Source organism: Gekko japonicus, unplaced genomic scaffold (genome assembly GCF_001447785.1).
Source record: "Gekko japonicus isolate JY-2015 unplaced genomic scaffold, Gekko_japonicus_V1.1 scaffold200, whole genome shotgun sequence".
NCBI lineage: Eukaryota > Metazoa > Chordata > Lepidosauria > Squamata > Gekkonidae > Gekko > Gekko japonicus.
In genome coordinates this window covers 304,160-328,412 of record NW_015160214.1, presented here as the reverse complement: position 1 = coordinate 328,412, position 24,253 = coordinate 304,160, and the positions used below count along the sequence as shown (strand labels likewise).

Below are 24,253 nucleotides of genomic sequence, written 5' to 3'. Positions count from 1 at the left end.
GAAAACCAATACTGAAACTGCTCCAGGGTAAAAACAAAGCCTAATTATTAGAGCACTAAAAGAGCACAGGCTGTCCATTATTGCCTGAGACATCACAGTGCTTGCTGAACTCCAGAATATTATAATTTGAACACTTTGTGAGACGGGTCAACAGGTCAGTGTCTAGATTTTCAAAACGAAGCTCTTGTTTCCCCCCCACTACACTCTTAGTATTTGCCTTCGACTGCAAGCAGTTTCTCTTTGGAACAGAATGTGTTTGAGGGAGAGAGAAAAGGCTGAAAGTCCAAAGAGTCCAGCAACAGTGAATGCATCATGACTGGCGCTAGTCCACAGATCAAAGTTTATAAAGCTTTATTAAACCTTTTGAACAGCTGTGCAATGAACAAATAAACAAAAACAAACAAAAAATATCTCTGGAGGTTTTTTCACAATTGATTTCTCAGTTCCAACTCCTGTGGGAGAGAAAAGCCTTTCCAGCAATGCTTCTCCAGGGGAAGATTGTGCGGAGACTAATGGGCAGCAAACCAGAAGGTAACCTTGAAAAGTTTTTTTTTGGGGGGAGGAGTGTGCTAGCCCTCCACAAGGACTAGTTCATGTTTCTTGCACAAGCAAACATTTGCTAAGGAAAGCAGAACAAGAGAGATTCTCTGGAAACCGCTGATGTGCAAGAGAATGAATGGCAAACAGGGAACAATAAAGCTATAATCCAGAAAGCTCCAAAAGGCTTCCCAGAATCATTGTGAAGGAAAACACAAACTGGGGGCGGGGCGGGGGGGGGTAAAAAGGAGCAGAAAAGAAGGAAGTCATTTGTTACTTCCTTCCTCCCATGCATGTAAGCAGCGCCTCATGTGCTTGTGACAAACGACAATAATACTCTTCGCTTCAAAGGGGAGGAAAAGTGTCACTCAAATGACAGGTCCAATTCAGAAGCAAAAACCACCTCCCATGTCAAGCCCAGAACATTGAATCCCCACCCCCACCCTTGCCAACACGCTGCTTCTTCAAGACAGAAATACAGAGAGCTTAAAAATGACAAAAAGAATGCTAAAAATGGATCCCCAAACATTAAAACAGAGCATGCTTCTTGCCAACTCAAGACTTCGGCAAACCAGGGATATTTGGCTGGGAAAAGGCAGGGTAGAACAAGACGAGCTTCTGTACCCGTGCTGTAGAAGTGGCATTGTGATGACTCTGGGGTTTTAGAGCTGTGATCTAGGCAGATACGTAGTGGGGAGAAACACTCCGGCAGTGCACATATCCCATTTTGGCTAGCTGATGTGAATCACAGCCTCTGGATCCAGCGGCTTCCATGCTTCTTAGCCATTTGCAAGTTCTCCCTCAGATGTCCCAGGCAATGAAGACTAGATCTCTACCAAAAGCGAGATGGAAAGAAGGCTTCCTGGCTCTTCAGACAAAGTCAGAGGCCGTGCGTTTGAGAAGGTTGGGCTGCAGCTTGAGAGCTGGACAAGGAGTCAAGACAAATTCAACTCCAGCATCGCGCAACGTTTAAAAATCCAATTCGCCACCAGGCCAGTGCCAGGAGGACTGATTTCTGACAGTACAGGAGGCAGGCGCACAAGCCAGCCCCATCCCCCACCCCCATGTACTGCATGGCTTCAAACCCCAACATGGATGTTAACACACGAGTTATCACCATAGACAGCTTTTGTCAAATTTTACAGGCAGGTTGTGGGAGGGTTAACGGATCATGGATGAAACACTTTAATTGAGACATACAAATAGGTTGCTTTTGAACTCCAATCACATGCCTTATGATCCCTCCCTCTCAAAGGACAGCTCTTTTAAAAGAACACAAAAGGGAAGAGGAGCTTGCGACCATGTGGAAGGATTTAGGTGCCAACTATGCTGGGATCATGAGCAGAGTCCGGCAGCTGGGAGCCAGAGCAGTGATACAAGAAGCAGTTCCCCCAGCAGCTGTAGCAGATGAGGAACAAGGCAGCCAAGAAGACCAAGGCACAGATTGTGCAAGGTTTCCGCTCCAACAGGAAACTCAGTAGGTAGAAGCCCATGAACATTGAGTGACTGAACCACAAGGCCGGGTTGAGGGGCTTTGGGATAAGGAGAACAGGCAGTAACCACTGGAGGCAGTACATGGTGCCTGGTGATCAGGGCGTCACAGTGATGGCAGCAATCCAAAGAGACAGCGAAAATCTTCCTCTGTGCATTCAACTCCCCGGAAATCTGATGAGCAGATTTCATAAAACTGCGCTGTAACGTGTGGATGAATCTGTGCAGAAAAAGAGGGGGAAAGGACAAGTCAGCAAACTGGATTTCCAAATAAACTAGAACTCCTCAATAATCTAGCTGGCACACATACATCCTACAGCCTATATGTACGTTCACACAGAAAATAATCTTTCATTAAATTACCATTTTAATCCAGATGTTGTCATAATTATCTATGATTGGGTAATGCTCAAGTTAAACTGGTGCTAACAGGATTCCGAAACATCAGTTAGTTTACTTACTTATGTTTATTAGCTTCTATGACCAAAGGTCTTAAGCTCAATTATAAAAGATGAATATATAACATTAGCCTCAGTTAGTTTACAACGTACAGATCTGCATGGGCTACCAGAAAGGTTATAAACACAATTCAAAACACTGGCCTTGACCTTCAAAGCTCTCACCAGCACAGAGCCATACACCATCTGTTCTGCTGTCATGACCATTCTGACTCCATGTTGTGGTCTCAGTTTCTAGCCCTTTTTGGTCTGTGACCATCCCACCTATCCTGCTGTACTGGAAAAAATCTGCCCCACCCTTACCTAAGAGTTTCTCGCCAAAAGAATCAGGTGAGTCTCAGTCAGGGCAAGACAAGAGTTACAGCAGCAAGGAGAATAGGCAGGAGAGGACTATGTTCGCATGACGTTTAATCACGTAATACAATGACTGGCTAGCTCAGCTGTGGAATGATACAGACTTGGCACAAAAGAACAAGACTAGTGAGATAACTAAATCAGGCATAGTCAGCTCTGTAATCATTATTCTAAAATGTTTCCATTCAAAGTACAATAGTAGGGATGGGCATGGACCAAACCCACAAAGCAAAATTCGTCACAAATTTTGCCCTGTTTGTGGTTCACAAACCAAAGTTCGTGACGGGTCTACCATCACGAATTTCTACAAACTTTTAAAGCAGTTTGTGGATAGAGCAGAAAGCAGGGGTTTAAAGGGACTCCAAGTTTGAGCCAGTTTGGGGTAGTGGTTAAGAGTGCGGACTCTAATCTGGCAGAACCGGGTTTGATTCCCCCACGCCTCCACATGCAGCTGCTGGTGTGACCTTGGTTCAGTCACAAGTTCTTTCAGAGCTGTTCTCTCAAGGGCAGTTTTCGAGAGAGCTCTCTCAGCCCCACCTACCTCACAGGGTGTCTGTTGTGGGGAGGGCGGGGCATAAAAACCATCTCCTCCTCCTCCTCTTCTTCTGTTTTCTGTCAAAGATGCAAAAACAGCTGAGCAGCAGGGAGCACCCTGCTCCCCACCACTCAGCTGTTTCAAGGTTTCTTGTGCTGTCTCTTTAAAGTGACAGAGGTGCTCCCCACCACAGCTGTTTTTTGGGCTTTCTGCAAGCCCTGTTTAAGGGACTGCAGTCCCTTTCAATGTGGTTTGCAGGGGCACAAACTGGTTAAGTTCGCAAACAAACCTCCGGGCTCAATTTGGTTCATGGTTCAGTTCATGGTTCAGCCATGAAATGCATTTTTATGGTTCATGCCCATCCCTATATAATACCTTGATGTCTGGTCTCGGTTTAGCTAATAGAAAAGACCCCTGAAGATCTCTGCCTGTAATTGAAGTAAGCCATTTCCGAAGATGTCCTAGCTCTTTCCTGTTCTGGCTCTTTTTTTGCTTTCTGCTTTGAAAACCTCTTCTGAGCCCACCTCCTCTCTGCCTCAACAAGCCTGCCCTCTTCCTTCCTTCTCAATTAATCCAGAGGCTTACTGCAGACATTTCTGCCTCCCAGCATTCATGGGAAGAAAATCAAACTTTTGTCTCTACTATTCCCAGCCCCTATAAAAAGAGCTTCCCTTCAGTCATGCTCAGCTCAGGTTCAGCTCCATTCTACACTGTGCTAGTCTGTTCATCAGTAACATTCAAATTATACCTGAATTCCTCCTCACACACAAAAATCTCACTCTATGCTAAAATTATGCCAGTTAGCTCTCATGAATGGCTTGGCCAGCTGAAACGATCCTGGGAGAAAAGGCAATCATTACACTAGGCCCGCACAACTTGTGGCCCACTAGCCAGGGCCTGTGGTCTAGTACTCTCCCACAGTCAAGCAGTAAAAATGGAAGATACAAGAAAAAAGACATATGCGGACTCACGGGGAAGGAAAAACCCAGAGTCCCACTGGCCTCCACTTTCCCCTATTTCTCTGGTTTCACTTCCCAACCCTCCTTCCCTGTTTCCCCATACCCTCCCTCCCATCCATCAAATGTTTCTGCCTGCCCATCCTGTCCCCACAGGCTCTTTGTCATTTGCTCCTAACAGCACTATCCCCATTCCCACTTTTTCTCCCCCCATCACCTCTGTCATTACTGCTGCTACCTCTGTGTCATTCAAAGTTGTCATTGTGATGGTGAACTGGTGAATGAGTTCTCACGAGGTGTCCTTACAAGATTTCAGTTGTGAAGAAATGCTGCTTCTTGTCATTTTTTAAGAGGGAGGGATTTTACTTGCCTAGTGACACATCTGGACTTATATATGATGAAAGTTGGCTCAGTGTATCTGCCAATCCTAGCATTGACAAGAACCTTGCCTATAAAGCAATCAGAAATCTGGGGGACTTGCCTGCATCCCTACATTGTCAAACCAAAGTGAGCTAAGTCTGAGAGGCCAACTCAGTTGAAATCTCTGGCATTGCTTAAATCGTCAGCTGAACAATGGTCAATTAATAATGGGGACATTTTTCACACATGTACTGCTTGCGTCAAAGGGCTTGGGACAAATAAAGGAGCTGATAAACCAGTTTTCATTAGTATTTTCTAGCTGTTAGGGATAATGAAAAACAAAACAACAACTTTCTGATTAGGAACAACGGTATATAGTTCAAACAGATTTTTTTTTTTTAAGTTGAAGGCTTTTTTACCCCGTTAAATAAATAACTTCCTTATTGTTTATGGTGAAATAATTAGAATTCCTATGTAAGCAAATGTCATTACTGGAAATCCTATACTGTTTTTTCACTATTTGGAATAACTACCAAACAACCAAAGGCTTCAGTCCCAGTTGTCATATAACTGGTTTAGTTCTATATGGATAGTACCTTATGAATGGGGAAAAAAACCCATCCTCAATTAAAATGTGATTTTTTAAAAAAGTTTCACCTAGTATGCTTCTTAGAGAAGAGGCAGATCTTTAAAATGCAGAATCCTGGAAAGCAGTAGCCCTTTCTAGAGCTGATTCCAACCAGTACCTGGTTATGGTTGTACAATTTGTTACAGCAACAAGTTGTAAGACAAACCCTAAGATCCTAAGTATTAAAATAAGAAATTTATTGAATATCGAACATCATGCCGTTCATGAGCATTTAACCTATTTTCCTGCATATTTATATGTGTGTCTGTAACACGAGGACCAATCTTCATGCATTCGATCCCATCCTTATGCTATTAAAAACAAACAAAAAGTGAGTCTTTAAGGTGCCGTTAAGTCGCCTATGTATATTTAAAACAAATATCATGGATAAAAGCTCTATTTGGTTTCAAATCAATGCATTTTTATGGTTATAGCAAACACACCATTTGCTCTTCTATTTGGGAACTATAACTAATTTTTACTGTAAACAATTTTATTTTTTTCTTGGATATTTAAAGCCATCTTGACTTAAATCAATCCACCCTGCCTGCACCACTGTCAGTTTCATTTCCAAAATACTGTTCCGCTTACCAGCACACACATTTGCTAATGGGACAGGATTGAGAAAATATACTTACATTAGATAAGATAGATGGGGGGGGGGTAGTGTTCAAATATTGTCATCCGCCCCAATATATATATGTTAGTAACTCTAATTGTGTTTTCAGCATAGGAGATATTTAAATAGGACACAGGACACATCCAGGGTGTCTGCCAAGCCCCAGACAAGTCAAGCAATCTTTGCTTTGGACAATTCACAGAAGAAATGTACTGAGTTAGCATGAAAGATGAAGAGTCCTTCCAAAATGGTTGTTTAGAAATTAATAAATATTCACTGTCAAGCTGCAAATATGCAAGTGTTAGCCGTTCTCTTAAAGACCCTGAATTATTGAGGATTGGCTGTACTCATGAATGGAAAGTGCCATCGGCTGCCACCACCCTCCCCATTCTCACCTGGACTTCATTGCCTTTCCCACACAAACTGCAGTTTCATATCCTCATAGCCCAATGGCAGAAGAGCAGCTAACCCTAACCCCCCCAGCCTGTGAGTTCCTATCTATACCTTGTGGCTAATAGCCACTGATGGACCTCTGCTCCATATGTTTATCCAGTTCCCTCTTGAAGCTGTCCATGCTTGTAGCCGCCACCACCTCCTGTGGCAGTGCATTCCATGTGTTAATCACTCTTTGGGTGAAGAAGTACTTCCTTTTATCTGTTCTAACCCAACCGCTCAGCAATTTCATGGAGTGCCCACGAGTTCTTGTATTGTGAGAAAGGAACAAAAGTACTTCTTTCTCGACCTGCTCTATCCCATGTATAATCTTATGAACCTCCATCATGTCATCCCTCAGCCGTCGTTTCTCCAAGCGAAGCCTTTGGACTTTCTGATGAGTAAGGACTTTCCAAATACTGAGGAGTTAGTCTATTATGGGCTGTTCTGAGATGTTGTGCATTTTGTATTACGGATATCTGCTGAAAAATTGTGGCTGCAATATATAAGCCTTAAGTTTTGGATAGATGATTCAATAACATAGGATCTACAACAATAATATAGGATTTATCATAGAATCATAGAGTTGGAAGGGGCCATACAGACCATCTAGTCCAACCCCCTGCTTCATAAACACACCTTGTATGTTTATAATTAATTTTTATTAGTTTTTATATATACAGTAGGATTTTTGCACAGTTCTTTATTTTTTCAGCATCTATATACCGAGTTCTCACTTGTTCTGCTAGCCCTTACTGGAAATCATGGCATCCAGTTGAGTAGCACCCAGTTTTTGGAAGTCAAAAACTGGAAGACAAAGCTCAATCCACCTACAACTTTTTAATGCAACACTTCCCTTTATTTCATGTAACATCTTGCATGGAAGCTGTTCCTCACACACTGTGCCCACAGTATACCTTAGTGGGCAGAGAAGGAATACAGACATACTTGACAAGAAGCATTCCTTAGCCTCTGTGCAAGAGCTACTAATTCTTACATAATATATATGTTCTCAAGGCAGATGATTGGCAGTGCAATGTCTCCCACACAGAGGTATGTTCAACTTTACTCCAACAAACAGGTGTCATAACAGCAGGAAATGTGGCAGATCAATATAGGTATAAGAACATGGTGCTCTGTTGGATCAGACCACTGGTCCATCTCTTCCAGCATCCTGTGTCACACAGTAGCCAGTTTTCCAGGAGGCTCAACCAACAGAGCATAGAAGCCAAGGCCTTGCCCTGATGCTGTCCCCTAGTACTGCTACAATTGCTGAACACAGAGGTTTCCTTTAGTCACCTTGGCTAGTAGTCACTGATAGACCTATCTTCCACAAATCTGTCCAATCAGCTTTGAAAAACATCTGTGCTAGTAACTTCACATTCATAGACAGCAAATTTCAGTGGAAGAGAGGGAGGGAGGCTAGCATAGATGGTAGTCATTAAAATAGTTTAAGCCAGCATTGACATTCTGAAAGATGATGGGTGCTTTGATGCCCATTCAACGTTTCTATTTTAAATCTCCACCATTATATAAATGATATGCAAGGTATCACTGCAGCCAGGGGTCGTTTCGTAGAAAAAGAGCTAGGGGAACTCATTAGCATAACTCATTAGCATATGCCACCACCCCCCGACATCACCGGAAGTGTGTCATAAGGCCACACCCCCTGACATCACCGAAAGTGTGTCATAAGGCCACACACCCCCCCCCCAACGGCCCCGGCCGCCGCCGCCGGCCTTGCAGCTCCACTGCCGAGCCCCATGAGGGGCCCGGCGGTGGACCTACAAGGCCGGCGGGAGTGCAAGGAAGCCCCGCGAAGGCCCTCCCTGGCCCCAGGCAGGCAGGGGTGGGGAGAGGCAGGGAGGAAGCAACTTACCCTCCCTCTTCTCCTGCCTCCTCCTGGCTGAATGAGGGCCGAAAGCAGGGGGTGGGGCTTCGTCATGTGCCCCACCCCCCGTACCTCACCCGGGGGAACTGCGATCCCCCCCGAAATGACCTCTGACTGCAGCGTAAAGTAAAATTAACCTGTTGACCCGGTGAACATAAGAATACACACTAAAACAAAATTCTTGTTATTCAACATAATTACATAATAAAAACTAAGGATCATCCGTCTGAATGACTGGAAAGTAGGAAACAGTGAACACATGTTGCCATGTGATCAATGCACAATAAGCCAAATCCTCTGTTATCCTTCCACCCATGTAAGGTAAAATTACAGGAACTGAGAATGTATCGTACAGTCATGTACTATGCTGAATACAAGACAGCATGCACATAGTAGGACTACATCCCACCATACATATGCTACCCCAGTTTTCCACATGCATGACTTAATTTTTAGGTTACTTCAGCTCTGCATCTGGAGAGTGCCAAGAGATATTTGGGGCCTCTCAAGTTTGTGTTATACTAAGACACCTGGAAACCAAATGTTATCCTTTACCATCTAAACAAACGAAAAGCAAGCAACACTCTTTACTAGAGAACCTGGATATTCACTTCAAAGCTCACAGCAAATAATTGGATCTTAAGTGTGTTGAAAACGTCACGAAATCTCAGAAGCTGAGTTGCACCACGGCGTGGAACTTTTGTTTTTGTTCTTAATGTCGATGACAATAACTCCTCAGCTTGCTAAATCCCCATGCCATGGCCACAGTTGCAAGCAATTATTTCACCTGCAGCTTCATTTCCCAGAAACAGTTGTCAAACTGTGGGGTGGCTGCACTGAGGCTGGGTTTGCACAGCGTACAGTCGTCTCTCCTTTGAATTTGGCCCTCACTGTTGCGTCATTTTCACATTAATCTTGGTGCATAAGGCCTGCAAACATGTAACAATCATTATAACCTGAAACTCATGTTGGTCTTTAAGGTGTTACTGGATCTGAATCTAATAATTACAAAAAAACTCATGGATAGGTACTCCAATCTGCCAATGAAGCATCAGCCTTAAAAGTAAATCTGCCAAGATCTCTTGCAGCTAAAGAAATGCTGCATGAGACATTACAGGAAAAGTTAGTACCCCTTTCGAACAAGGATACCTTTACTTACTTAATCCTGACCTCCTTGCAATAAAGCCCTCATCATTCCACCTAAGATACAAACTGAACCAGGCTTTCCTGATTATTTCTTTTCTTTTTTTAACATGTGCGTGTGTGCGCACGTGCATGTGTGTGTGTGTGCACCTGGAAGTCATGGCAACCTTTGGTGACCGATCCCTACTGGGGGGCTGGAGGATATTCGGAGAGGTGGCTGAATAAAGCCTGCCCCTGCCTCCCGCCTCTGGGTATTCCAAGGAAGTCTCCCATCCAAATTCTTGCCAAAGTAGACCCTGATTAGCTTCCGAGATCGGGCTTGCCTGGGCTATCCAGGTCAGGGCACTTTCCTGGTTATTTCCATTTGTGGGTGTTTTTTTTTGCGATATCTTTTTATTGAGTGTCTTATACTTGTTATTTCTTAAGACATATGCCAAGTAGTAAAGTGGAAAACAAACACCATAATGAGATACAGACAGCTACTCAAAGAGGCCCAAATTCCTCTCTGATATCCAGAGCCTGTTTATGAAGTGCCTGGATTGTATCAAGAAACAGATTACCAACTGCCTCCCCCCACTCTGCTGTGTGATATAATGGGCAAAAGTGCATCTTTACACTTCTTATACTAATTGCTGATACTAGCAGCCAAAGAAAAGCTCCCTATTAATTTAATAACTTTTTTGGCTTCCCTGTAGCCTCTGCCTTAGTAACAAAAGCACATTACTCTATCCTGTTTACTTCTCATATGCCTCTTCTTGGAATGACTTGCTAGCTGAGTCATCTTTGCTTAATGTGCCAATCTGAAGGGACTGCTGCAGTAAAGAGCAAGTTGGAGAGCCTCTTCCTTATAAAGAAGACATGGGCAGAAAGCTGCCTGTGGCTTGGATCCGATGACATCACCCTTCTTGTGTTCTCCACTGCAGAGCTCACTTCCTCCACGGCTAACACATCTGCTTGCACAAGACCCATGTTTCTCAAGGAGCCCTTGTCTGAGCATGAGAGTCGGCAGCAAGCTCCACAGTGGAGGAAAGCTTCCCCAGTAGCCAGAGGAAAGTGGGAAGGGAACTACATCATAGAATCCAAGCAAGAGCCCACTACTCAGTCTTTGGCAGTCCAACAAGAACTTTCCAATAGGTTAGATTCCTATAATCCTAGACTAGATGATCTCAGTCAAATCCAGCCAAGGTGCTTGCACTCTAAACAAGCATGCCTAGGAATGGTCCCTTAATATAATTTAGTTAGACCTAGTTCATGAATGCTTGCTTTGTAAAATAATACATGTGCAATTCAGGGTATGCAAAAAAACCAAACCCCAGTATTTTTCAGATTCGGGTACACTGAACCCGAAAAAATAACTATTTCCCAATATTCCCGAATCTCAATACCGGTATGGTATTCAAATTCAGTAAATATTCAGGATTGCCAAAAAAAATTGGCTCCATTACACCCTATGGGGACCATTATAGTCAATGGTCCCCATAAGGTACTGTCATGAGTACTGTCGAGGATGAGCTCCCGGCCCCAGCAGAAGTCCTGAGTGCTGCTGAGGATGAGCTCCCAATTCCAGCAGAATCTACACCTGGCCCCAATGAAGCCGCAGAGGCTGCTCCGGTAACAACCGAGGCGGAACAACGCACATCAAACAGCCCGTTTGCGAGATCAGCGCTGGCGGGATTTGGCATCCCGACGGCGAGAGGTGCGCCTGCACAGCAGGCAATCTCTCAGCCCTGAGTTCTAAGAGGAGCCGGGACACATGCGCTGGCCAGTAATTGACAACAGCCTGGATATTTAGCCCCTCACTCTCGGTTAATCCCTTGTGCTAGCAACTAGTCATCTTGACAATGCTCTGCACCCACCTTGCCCGTGTTCCTGATTCCTGTTTCCCACTTTGAATTCTTGGCTCCTCGACCCCGGCTTTGACGACAAAGCTCTTGGTTCGTGCCCTGGACTCTGGTGTTTTGGCTTCTGACCCCTGGACTCTGGCTTGACGACTACGCTTACGGTTTGTGCTTTGGACTTGGTGTTTTGGTTTCTTGACCTCTCGGCTTTCGACCTCGGACTGGACCCGGACTACCCTTCTCTTGCCCTGCCTGCAGTCCAGCCCATGACAGGTATAATGGAGAACTGATCCTAGGGTATCTGGGGCTCTGTGGGGGCTGTTTTTGAGGCAGAGGTGCCAAATTTGCAGCATAGCTGTTGGCGCCTCTCCTCAAAAAATCCCCAATTCTATGGGCCCCAGAAGAAGGTGCCCCCATCCTCCATTGTTTCCAATCTAGGGGAGAAGGCATTTAAAGGGAAAGCGGTCTCTTTAAATGCCTTCTCCAAGACACAGCTGGACTCCGAAGACATTTAAAGGGTTTGCAGTCCCTTTAAATACAGCTATTTGATGACCTTGAAAAATCCTGAATATTTTCAAGATTTTTGGGGTTTGGCTATATTGGATACCAAGATAAATACCACGGTTGAAAAAATTCCCGAAAAATACCGTTTTCCCCCCCGCTTGGAAAAACCGAATGCATACCCCTATGTGTGAACAAAAAGGGGGAGAAAAACACAATCTTACATGAGAAAGGTAACCTGAGCACTCCACTGAAGCTTTGAGTATTGCAGATTGGGCCTACGTAGATCCACGGGCATATGAAATATTGTACATCTTAATGAGTTGCCCATGTTGCATCTCAAGAATATTTATAACCACTTACTCCATGGGTGAACATCTCAGTGTGAGTAAGGTCCATTCTGTGTATGATGAATTTTATGTATATTTTTGTTAAATTTATGGAGTGCTCAGTTTGAATTTTACCACTGAGGAAGGCTTTTAGCTGAAACACGTTTGGTATTGGTTTTTGTACATGGATATAATTTGTACCTTTAAACCTGTATTTATATGATTGGATATTTGTCTTTACATTAGAATTAGGTACTCATAATGCAGAACCATAGGATTGTGGTTTTTAAATGATATCTTAGCACTTTCAAATGTATAATTAAATTATATATGATCTTTTGTAAATTAGCACAACATGCATAGCTATATTTTAGTCTTTTTCTTTGTCTCAACCTTTGTAAAATATACAACCTATGGAGAATAAGGGTTCTAGCAACGGAAAAAACCAGATTGTATAAGTACTGAGCAACCTCGGAGTGCTTAAGAAATGAATTTCACCATAGATAATCTCTTAGTACATATCTATGACCTACCCAGCTGTTTCCCCACCGACACATTTACAGCATCTTCAAGTCCTAAACTGCCACAACGAATCCATGAAAGAATTAACTACTTATAGAGGAATATTTTTACAGGTTTTCATGATATTGCATGGCATCATACCCCATGGTTATGGCTCTCATTATAAAACACGGCACATGCGCTGGAAAAAGCTGTCTATGAAAATTTTGTAGATGGCTTGATTTGTGGGGAGGCACAAAGCGTTATCTGGGAACAGGAGCAGCAGAAAGAGCATAACTCAGAAACACAGAGAGAAAGAAAGAGTTGATAAAAAAAAAGCCAGCAAGGAGATGTAGCCCTATTTCATCCCATTCTGAGACTACAAAGCAATCAGACATGGCTCTGTTCAATGCACAGTATTATGCACATTGCCATGGAAACATCAGATAAGAGGACTACTTGGGGGAGAATTGATCATACAAGGATCAGAGGGTCTCTTTGCTGACTGCATCAAATGCGTTGGGGAAGACCAAGTGAAGAAGGTCAATTGGTTTCCCCTGCCCTCTGCATTTCTAGATAGACTGTAACTGGTGCAGACAGATGGTCATATGTGAGGATGAAAGATACCCCAGGAGCAGAGGAATGATACCCCTCCCCCACACTGACAGCTGCAGGAGACAAATTCTTTACTCCAACAAGTAGATCCCTGAACATTTCAAGCTATTAGTCCTTCATTAATGAAATGCAAAATAAGGTTAAATTGCTCTCAAAAGTATAGAGTTATTTTGCATTCTCTTGATGAAGAGCTAATTGCTTGAAATGTGCTGGAATAAAGAACTCATCTTTTTCTATTCCCCCCTCCGAACCTCCACTGATGAGCCACTCACTCTGAAGCTGTACCATGCCCAAGGGAAACAGTCAGAAGTGTAGAGTACCATTGAAACCATTCTGGCAAATCCTTTCCCTGTGATTCCAACACGGGAGCTTCCACTGAGATTCTCCTTTTTCTGACACAGAATTCTTAATTTTAATTTAAGCATTTATATTCCACTTTTCTCTCCAATGGGGACTTATCTTTTCTTTGCCATCAAGTCACAGCTGACTTAAAGCGACCTTGTAGGGTTTTCAATGCAAGGGACGTTCAGAGGTAGTTTGCCATTGCCTGCCTCCATGTCATGACCCTGGTATTCCTCGGAGGTCTCCCACCCAAATACTAGCCAGAGCCAACCCTGCTTAGCTTCCAAGATCTGACAAAATCAGGCTAGCCTGGGCAACCGGGAATGTAGTGGTTTACAATACAAAAATGAAGTGCAAACAAAAAAAGACTTCCAAGGGCAGGGCACGTCTTTCTGTCTCTGCCAGCAGACCTTTCATTCAGCCCCAGGCTACAACTCACAGGCAAAGACCTTCAGATTGTACCTCTGAGCTGATCAGACTTTCAAAAGGGGGTAGGGCACAGGCACAGCTGTGAAGTTTTACAACAGCTGGCTGGTATTCCAGACCCTCCCCAATTCCCTCCAGCAGCAGTACAGGTCATAGTGGATATGCAGCAACAAGCTAAACTTTCCAAACCTGCAGCCTTGTAGCACCTTAAGAGACCAAGATTTTCAAGGTATAAGTTTCAAAGAGTCAAGGCTCCCTTCATCAGATACAAGTAGGAATGGAGATCCCTGAGTCTTTATATCATAGTCAGAAGGTGGGAGGGATGTTTCAGAAGGGAGTCAGGATCCAAGGGTACAATGCAAAATGTAATCAGCTTGATTGGATAAGGGGAGAAATGTTCAGGGGCTGAAAATTGGCATCTGTAGTAAGAAAAGAGTCCTGTTTCCCTGTTCAGCCGAGGGGGTGGGGTCGGGTCCACTGTTCTGAATTTATTAATGCACCCAAGTTCAAAAATCTCACACTACAATTTCTCCTTGAAGCTTCTCTCTGCCACTCTTAGGCTAGCAATGGAATGTCCTGGAAAATTAAAATACTCTCTTCAGTCTGGGAAGCCGTTCTTTCCAAGCGCCATTCCAGACCTGGTGCATGCCAGCTAACTTCAACACAACCTCAGCCTCTGCCCAGGAGAGGCAGGTTTCATAATAACATGGCCTGAAGTTCCTTCAGTATTAGAGATGGAAAAGAATAAAAATCTGAATAACTGAAGGATTCATTTACCATTTATATATTACTAGAAATATTTCAACGTTTCCCAACCTTTGGAAAACTGGCAAAAGGTTCTCTCCACATTCTTTCTGTGCCTGCAAAGGACGTGTTTTACAAAGCTGGCCTGACAGTTAACAGACTGTGCACAAGAATGACACTGGAGCACACTGGCACATTATTTTTTCTTAACGAAAAACAGTAGTAGAGCTGCAATGTAAGAATATGTCTGTGGGCTAGAGTGACTGTGAGCTGGTTAACATTCAGATGATAAAAGCTTTGATAGTGAGAATGGCTGCTTAGTTAATTTTACTTTGTTTACCTCATTTATATCCCACTTTTCTCCAACAAGGCCCCAAAGTGGCTTACAACATTATCTTCTTCATTTTATCCTCACAACAGGCCTGTGAGGTAGGATAGACTGGGTACGTGTGACTGGCCCAAGGTCAATCAGCAAGCTTCCACAGGAAAGCGGGGATCAGAAACTGAAGTACTCACTGAGTCTCCCATATCTCTATTCTCTCTGAAGCTGAGTCTCCCATATCTCTACTCACTGGGGCATTTACTTACTCCTGCTGATTTCTTTAGGATTCACTGTCCGAGGGGTGGAAGATTTGGATGACAGCGGGGACAAGGACAACTGTAGTATATCTTTTATTACGACCAACAAAAATGTTTCAAAGTGCAAAGCAAGTTTTCAGCTTCCCCAGAACTCGGCATGAGGCTGGTATAAACATCCACCAAGACAGAAACGGCTTGTATTTGACTTGCCTATTAGTACTGATTTGCACACCACAGGTGATTTCTGTATACCCTTTGTTGACTTGTTTTTAGTGTTGGTCTTTAGTTCAGTTTAAGTGTGGCATTATCTTCTGAATTCTCCCTAGTATGCGGACGTGTTTGAATTCACTCCAGTCTTCCCACAGAAGAATGTTGAGACTTATTGTTCAGTAACAGAACAGAAACTTTACAAAGCCCTAGGTACAAAACAGCCATCTCTACTTAGAAGCATTTTAGGGAAAAGGGCTTGGAAAGACTTCTGCTAGAGACCTTGAAGAACTGCTGCTAGTCAGAGCAGATGGCACTAGGTTAGAATCTGGGGATCCAGCTGGAGAGATGGCATGCATAGCCTTGAAATAACAAAGCTAAGATGATTTTCAAAGCAACAAATTCACACTGCTGCAAGAAGAGGGGAGATGGTCTTGTTGATGCTTACCTACCAGCCTTTATAAATTAGTACCTGAATATCCCCACACCTGCTGCTGTTCCAAAACCTGCTTCTGCCTCTCTGCTCAATGAGGAATATACCTTAAAAGCAGAACCAATAAACATAGATGATAATCTCTACTTTCTTTCCTATCTCTGTAGTCAAGCCCTGGAGAACTTCTGTTTTATTGTCATAGTCCAGGGGTGGCCAGACTTGCTTAATGTAAGAGCCACATAGAATAAACATCAGATGTTTGAGAGCCTCAAGACATGAGCAAGTATTACACACAGATTTTTATTGGAAAATATGCAAATTTGCTTTTTATTAACATTAAACGAGACTGCCAAAAATAAAAACAAAAGGGGTAAAAACAGATGTTGATACTGATATTTATTTGTCCAATGATATTTATTTGTTTGCCAATGATAGTTATTTGTCTAAGAAAGATGGGAGGAGGGAGGGAGGGGGAAGGAAGGATGGAAGAGTGAAAGAAAGGAAGAAAGGGAGAAAGAAAGAAAAAGAGAAAGGTGGAAGGAATGCAAACAGATGGGTAGGGAGGGGGAAAGAGAAAGAAAAAGAAAGAAAGCAAATAGATGGGGAGGGGGAGGGAGGACGGAAAGAAGGAAGGAAGGAAGAGAGAAAGAGAGAAAGAGAAAAAAAGAAAGAAAGAAAGAAAGAAAGAAAGAAAGAAAGAAAGAAAGAAAGAAAGAAAGAAAGAAAGAAAGAAAGAAAGAAAATAGATGAGGAAGGAGGGAGGATGGAAGGAAGGGAGAAAGAGAAAGGTGGAAAGAATTAAAGAGGTGGAAAAAGAAGGAAACAGAAAGCAAACAGATGGGGGAGGGATGGAGGGGAAGAGGGGGAGAAAGGAAGACAGAAAGAAAGAGATAGTTGGGGGAGGGAGAGGTGGAAAGAAAACAACTTTAACTCTAAATCTGTCCTCTAAGGGCCCCCCCCATGCCAGCTGGCTTGGCTTGGAGTAGGGATTTAAAGAAAAAAATGCCTTCTCCAAGCTGGCAGGTGGTGGTGGTGGGCTTTGCGAATACATTTAAAGTTAAAGTTGCTTTCTTTCTCTGCTCCCCCCCCCCACTCAAGCCTACCCAGAGAGGGGAACACTGGCTGGGGAAGGGAAGACCAATCGGGGAGGCATACCTACTCTTCACTTCACCAGCCGCCCTGCCAGGAGCCGCACAATATGTCTGAAAGAGCCGCATGTGGCTCCTGAGCCACAGTTTGGCCACCCCTGTCATAGCCCAATATTACAGGTAAGAGTGAGAACTATCAGTCGCCTCCCTCACCCACCCCCTTTTCAAGGGTTCCAGGAGCTATCAGATATAATCTGAAACCCATTTCTTCTTCCTCTAAAAAGCACACTGCTGATGATGATATAGGCGCATATGTTTGCATGCAACTGGTACCAGCATAATTTAGGCAGTGCCCATAACATTACTAATGCCAAGCCACGAGACTTCCTCAACCCATCCCCAATGACTCTGTAGTATTTTTAAAGTGTTATGTATTTGAAAGTTAGGTTTCAAAAAAAAGGCAAGTACTTCCCTCTAGTACCTAACACATAGCTCTTTTAATAATAATTATATTTAAAAGCAAAGGGCTACCTTAGAGAGCCAGTGTGATGAAGTGGTTAAGAGCGTCAAACTAGCACCAGGATGACCTTGGTCTGAATCCCCACTCTTGCCACAGAAGTTTGCTGGGTGACCTTGGGCCAGTCACACACTCTCAGTCTAACCTATCTCATAGGACTGTTTTGAGGATAAAATGGAGGAGAATGATGTAAGCTGCTTTGGGTCCCCATTGAGGAGAATTAAATAAGGTAAATAAAAGTTTGATTTGCTGAAGACACAACCATAGCTCCAAAAATGGTAAGAACATAAGAAGAGCCCTGTTGGATCAGACCAGTGATCCATCTAGTCCAGCACCCTATCTCATACAGTGGCCAACCAATTAGTGCCTCTGAATGTGGAGGTTCTCCTCAGTCACCTTGGCTAGTCACCACAGATAGACTTATCCCTCCATGAATCTATCTAATCCCCTTTTAAAGCTGTTTATCCATGTGGCCATCACTACATCCTCTGGCAGCAAATGCCACATTTTAATCACTCTCTGTCCTGAACCTACTGTCCATCAGTTTTGTTGGTTGCCCTCAAGTTCCAGTATTTTGGGAGAGAAAGAAAAATTTCTCTTTCCCAACTGCCTTCACCCCATGCATAAACTGAAAAGTCCCAGGCCTTTCCTCGTACGGAAGGTGCTCCAACTCCCTAATCGTTTTGGTCACCCTCCTCTGTACTTTTCCCAGCTCTGCAATGTCCTTGTGGAGACCAGAGCTGTACACAGTATTCCAAATGAGGCCTCACCATAGATCTATACAGGGGTGTTACAATATTGGCCATTTTAATCTCAATCCCTTTCCTAATAATCCCTAAAATAGAGTTTGTATGATCAAATAAACCCCTTATTTTTTCAGAATTCTGGCAAGGGACCATGCTGCTGAACTATAACATAAAAGCTCTTTCTTTTTAATCCTGTCGGCGGAGGCCAATTTAAAAGGCGTATCTTGAAAAATCTTCCATAATGTTAGAGGTGAGACAGGGTTTGCCAGCACCCGTTTTTGCCCAACAGGTAATGAGGAAATTATTTAGCCAACTCAGGCCTTTTTCAGATGACTCTCTTCCACATTCTTCACCACTTCCTTTCTGCTGATTTTCATGCTAGTATTATTCAGTCAACAAAGCAAGATGCTCAGACTCCAAGGTGTTCCATCCCTTCCCTCCAGGAAACTGGGCATCAAAAGTTTGGAGAACTGTTTACACATAAGCTTTAATCTGTCTGGGAGATGTTCTCCTCCATTATTTGTGCAAGGTAATAGGTGAAACTGTTATCAAACTCCATGTGAATTGGGCAGCTTTTCCATTGAAGTGCAATTTTTCATACATTATCAAACTATTGGTTAGAAGAAGACGTCTGTCGAAACGGCACTGCATTCCGGAGACTACCGTCCCGTTGTTGTCACCTTCTATCTTTATGTACCTGAATCTATAACTTGAATGTATTATTATTTTGTACTTTCATATTCATAACTTCAAGATTTTTGTTAAAGAAATATTGAGCGCACTGTGCACAGTTCTTGTGGATTTATTTTTGCATGTCTATGGACTGTGACCATAATTATTTTGGTGTACATCTGCACAGACAACATAGCAGAATTTTAGACTTACTTTATTTTACTTCATTTGTACTCTGCCCGAAATTAACCTGGTGGCAATCAGCAAATTATTCATCTCAAGTGACTTTTCTTGAGAGGAGCAACCTTCAAGTGCTTAGAATCCGGGGCTTTGTCCCAAGTTCAGTGCTTTTTTCTCTTCCTCCAGCTCTAACGCTTGCCATGTTACATATTTCTTGTGCTATGTTTTCCTCACACACAGTTATCTTTAGCAAATGAGGATCTCAGAGGAATCTCTCACCGTGCTGTGTGCAATTCCACAGAAAGAAATCTTTCGTATGCCTGCCTTATGCAAGTTTGATGTTCAGGGTTGCCCAAAAAGGCAAGAGAATCCTTCCTAAGAAAAGTAAAACCATCAGCATCAGTTTGATACTTTCCAATTCCCACAGAAAACAAGCAAAAGTATGCATTAAATAAATGTAGGACAACGTGTGTGCCGGGGGAGGGATCCAAACACCACTGCAAGCCATTCATTCCATTAAGCCAATGTAGATAAAATACATCAGTTTCGACAGTTTGTTTTATCAGTGGGTGACAGCAAACAAACTTAATAAATTTTCCACAGTGAATTACTAGCAAAAGAACTGTGCTATCAAGACTTTCTTTGGGAATTTATTGGAGCTGTCAAGATATCCATGCATGTTTCAGCAAAAAAGAAAAAGTGACAAGGATTGTGTCTTGCTTCAGCAGGTAGAAAGAGAGTACTTGAAGTTCTGAATAGTGCCCCAGAAAAAGATTATATACAAGCAGACAATCTCCCGTACCAAATGAGGTCATTTCACAGGGAAGGGAGAAGCTGTGCTTGTTTGGCAGGTTAAGGAAATATACAGAATGAATGCACATAAAAAGAAGTGATCAAAACCGATTAGGGAATGAAAAAATCCACAAGGAAAGTCAAACAGGATTCCAAATAAATTATAAATCACTGTTGAAGCTCATCACAATAAAACATTCTTACTTCATAAAATGCATTGCAATATGTTTTCCATCCTCAGAAATGTGTGATGCTGGACTTAACAGAATTGAGAGAGAAGGTCATCAAGTGAATCCAAGGAGAAGGAATGATTTGAACTCAGTTCTTTTAGGTTCAGGTCCAGCACCTGATCCAAGGGACCAAGATATCTAGTATTTTTTTTAAAAAAATATTTATCTTTGGATTTGTATCCCGCCCTCCCCGAAGGCTCAGGGCGGCTCACAAGGGGCACGAGTGCCCAAGTTAAAACATTAAAACAATACAGTAAATATAAAATACAATAAATATACTTAGCTATAAAATTCAAGATGGTGTTCTATAATTATTTATACTAGAAACAACAAACAGCAGTAATAACAATATATAACAGCGACAATATACATCCCTACAGCATTGTCCTCTGCCAGGAACATCTCGTGCCCCCCAATAGTACCCGCTCTGAAGATGGTCTATTTGCGGGAATAAAGGGGGGGGGGTAGATGGAATGATGGTCATAATGGTGGCGTAAAGATGGTTTTCTACTAGTTAGCTCATAACAGCAATAATTAAATCTGACTTTAAATATGTACTTCCTGTTATAGTTTCAGCCAGCTCATCTACCCTCAACACTCTGGAAATTAATCTTCATACTGATCAAGGGGTAATCTCAAACACTGGCACTACAAAATGAATCAGCCTAAGATGAAGATGTGGCAATAAAGATAACTATCACCCTTCCCACACATTCCAAACCAAGAAAAACACTTGTAGAAAAGGCACAAGTGCCAAGACACACACACACACACACACACACACAAAGACTTCTGTATACCTAGCTGCAAAATACTGTGGTGTCTCCCAATGCTTTGCAGTTAGGAGAAAGTAATCATTATATTTTATAACCTATTGAACTGCTTGGAACAGTACTCAAAAGAGTTGTAATAGTAACTCAAATTAGGGGGAAAGTAGATAGAAGTAAACACAAAGTTTGCTGAACTCTGCAGTTTAGTTGTCAGGATATATCCTTGACTTAAAAACTGCCAATTGGACTCTGCCACCTTTACAGATCTATTTGGTTATGAAGTGCCATTCATTCTACTTTTTAAATATTTGATACTAATGACATATGGGGTATTGCACAGAACCCAAGGAAAGTAGGCAGGGAGGGACCAACTGCAAATAATGGAAAATGGTTAAGGACAGCAAGGACAGCAAACAAAATGTGGTGCTACAGAATTCTTATACGATACCGTTTTGCAGGATCAGATCCAATGTTCAGCTACTTAAACACTCAGTTACCAGCAGTAATCCACGAAATAACTTCAGGAATTACACAAGCAGGGCATCACAGATACATCAAGTATCCATGTAGATATGATGGTTAACAACCACTGACAAACCTCTCTTCCATGAATCTGCCCAACTCTTTTAAAAAAGCCATCTCATATCTTTACAGCACAGAATTCCATTCATAACTTTGTTTCTTCTGCCCATTTGGAACCTACACAGTGAATCAACATTACTAGTTACTCCAGGTTTATTTTGAGGAAGTAACTTTCCACCACTGGGGATGGGGAAAAGAGACAGCAATAAAGTTACCATCACATGAACAAATTAAGCTGCCTTATACCAAGTCAGACCATGGCTACATGTATTGCCCACTTGGATTGGCAGGGGTTGTCCAGGGTCTAAGGTGGAGAGCTTCCACATTACCCTTCATTTTTATTTATGTTATTTATAGTACACCTTTCTCACTGGGATTCACGGCAGATTACACAGAGTGAGTCAATACAATCAACAGATGGGACAGTCAATAAACAATGCAATCAAATTAGGGTTGCAGGACTAACTAGTAGTCTAAAAACAGAACTGAAGCAAAGCATAAGTATTAACATGATGCATTATGTGATGCAAAATTCCATAATAGGATTCTAGTTTTACAAGTGTTGTTACAGTAGTCTAGACCACAGTTCCTAATAATTTTTCTAAGTAAATCTGTGAATCATTTAGTACCATGCAAGTCTATCGCCTGCACAGGAAAGCCCTCTTGAATAACTCAGTTTTGCATAGTTTGCAGAATGCCGCAATAGTGGGAGCCTTCCTGATCTCCACAGACAGGCCGTTCCACAAGGTGGGGGCTACAAGGGAAAAGGCACACGCATGGGCAGTTGTTGATTTTGTCCATTTGCTGGTTGGCACCTACAGAAGAAGACCCTGTTTATCTACTGACTGAATCTGGAGAGTTCTGGGTGCAAGCAGATGCTCTACCACTGAGCCACAGCCCTTCAAGTCTACTTTTTTAAAAACAGGGAAACACTATTGGGGAGAAGCAAACAGGAAATGATCCAGATCTTCTCCTTTTCTATTTACTGCCGTGTAGAATACCCTTCCTGCCAACCTAGCAGTTCGAAAGCAAGAAATTGCAAGTAGATAAATAGGTACCACTTCGGTGGAAAGGTAACAGCGTTCCGTGCGCCTTGGTGTTTGTCATGCCGGCCACATGACCACAGAAACGTCTTCGGACAGCGCTGGCTCTTCGGCTTTGAAACGGAGATGAGCACCGCAACCCTAGAGTCGGATTCGACTGGCTTTCGAGCAAGGGAAACCTTTAGAATACCCTTCCTCTAAAGGAGAGGCATGCACGGTTCTCCCCCGCCTCCATTTTACCCTCACAACTACCCAGTGGGGGGTGTGTGTGCGTGTCTATTAGAGAGGATCGCCCAGTGAGCTCCACACCAGATCAGGGGGACCCGGGTTTAGACCGAGGCTCCCGCTCCCTGCCCCTTCCCGTAGCCAGAGGCCGTGCTTGAGAGGAGCCTCTACCTCCCTTCGGGTCCGGGGGACTCAGCCCGCCCGGTCCTAAAGAACAGAGACCGTGGCTACTTACTGAACCCCCTCCCTCCCGGCGCCCCCTCGGCCGCGTTACCTGCGCCTCTCGCCATAGCGCCCCCTCGCCTGCGGGCCGCGCTCCGTGACGGCCTGCTTCTGCTCATCGCTCGTCGCTTCTGTCACTCGCAGGAGGACCCTCCAGCTGCCCGCTCAAGACCCAGGGCTCCCCAAACGCCGCCTGATTTCAAGACTGACTGAACGCTACCGTTCCCGAACACTGTGCGGGGATTCCTCGCTATCAAGAGCCCGTCTTCATTTTCGCCCCTCCGAAAACGCCGGGCGGATTCTCAAGAAGGGAGTGTCTTTAATCAGGCATCGTTGAAGACAGCCCGAATAGACATTTCCCTCCCCCCCCCCCACCCATCCGGGAGGGAGCCCTGCCAGCGGGCTAAAGGAGGAGTCGAGGGTTATGCATATGCAACAGATGAGCGGGGAGAGAAGCTGCTTATTGGTTACGCCGGCGTTGCACGCAGCCTGGGATGACAAAGAAAGCAAGCACCGCCTTTCAGCCTCGTTCCACACGGACGGAATAAGAAACGCAACTGAATACGGACGTGGTTAGCACACCTCTGTTTCCCAAAATAAACTGGGGGCCCACCCCAGTACCAATATACCCCCTCCATCCCCGCGCCTGCCACCGAGAGACCGCCCTGCAAGGTTGTCTCGGGCATCTTGCCCGATCCAAAATATTGTTCTCTTGCAAGACTTCGGCAGCTAATGTAGTTATAGATTCAGGTGGGTGGCCGTGTTGGTCAGAAGGAGCAGAACAAAGTTTGAATTAAATGGCACCTTTGAGACCAATATCTGGACTAAGAGTGGCCTCTCCTAACGGCTTACCCCCACGCTCCACCCTCTTTTCTTGTAACTAGCTTTTGAGATTTTATTCCAGTTTTGTCTGAATAGGTGTGTTTCGCACACAAAAGCTTACACTTTGAATAAAACTTTGTTGGTCTCAACACTTGGATCAAACTTTGTTATAGTGTAGTTATAGTCTGCCTTTCTCAAAGCAGATTATAGAATCAGAAAAGAATGCGAAAGAGGTCAGTATGTAATATAGACATAAACAATGCAACAAAACTGGATTACAGACGTAAACATCACCCAAGAACAGTATAATACACCCAGTAAACAATGCGATTTTCTAAAAATGCCAGTCCCCAGAAACATGAAAATTACAACCCTGTTCCCTTTATTAAAAATGCCCTTTTGAATAATTCTACTAATGGCTAATGAAAATCTTCATGTTTCAAGT

General features: G+C 43.4%; 1 protein-coding gene across 1 annotated transcript; it reads right to left on the bottom strand.

Moving 5' to 3' along the window:
* Positions 1–355: 355 nt before the first annotated feature.
* BLCAP (bladder cancer associated protein) lies at positions 356–23,293 on the bottom strand. Its single transcript, XM_015410403.1, has 2 exons — positions 23,039–23,293; positions 356–2,248 (listed from the first exon to the last, which is right to left on the bottom strand). Exon 2 carries the CDS (start codon positions 2,112–2,114, stop codon positions 1,851–1,853), a length of 264 nt encoding a protein of 87 aa, XP_015265889.1. The 5' UTR covers positions 2,115–2,248; positions 23,039–23,293; the 3' UTR covers positions 356–1,850.
* Positions 23,294–24,253: the final 960 nt, after the last annotated feature.

What these genes read in the sequence shown, in the direction of transcription:
- BLCAP (XM_015410403.1), bottom strand. Translation starts at nt 2,114, where the DNA reads ATGTACTGCCTCCAGTGGTTACTGCCTGTTCTCCTTATCCCAAAGCCC.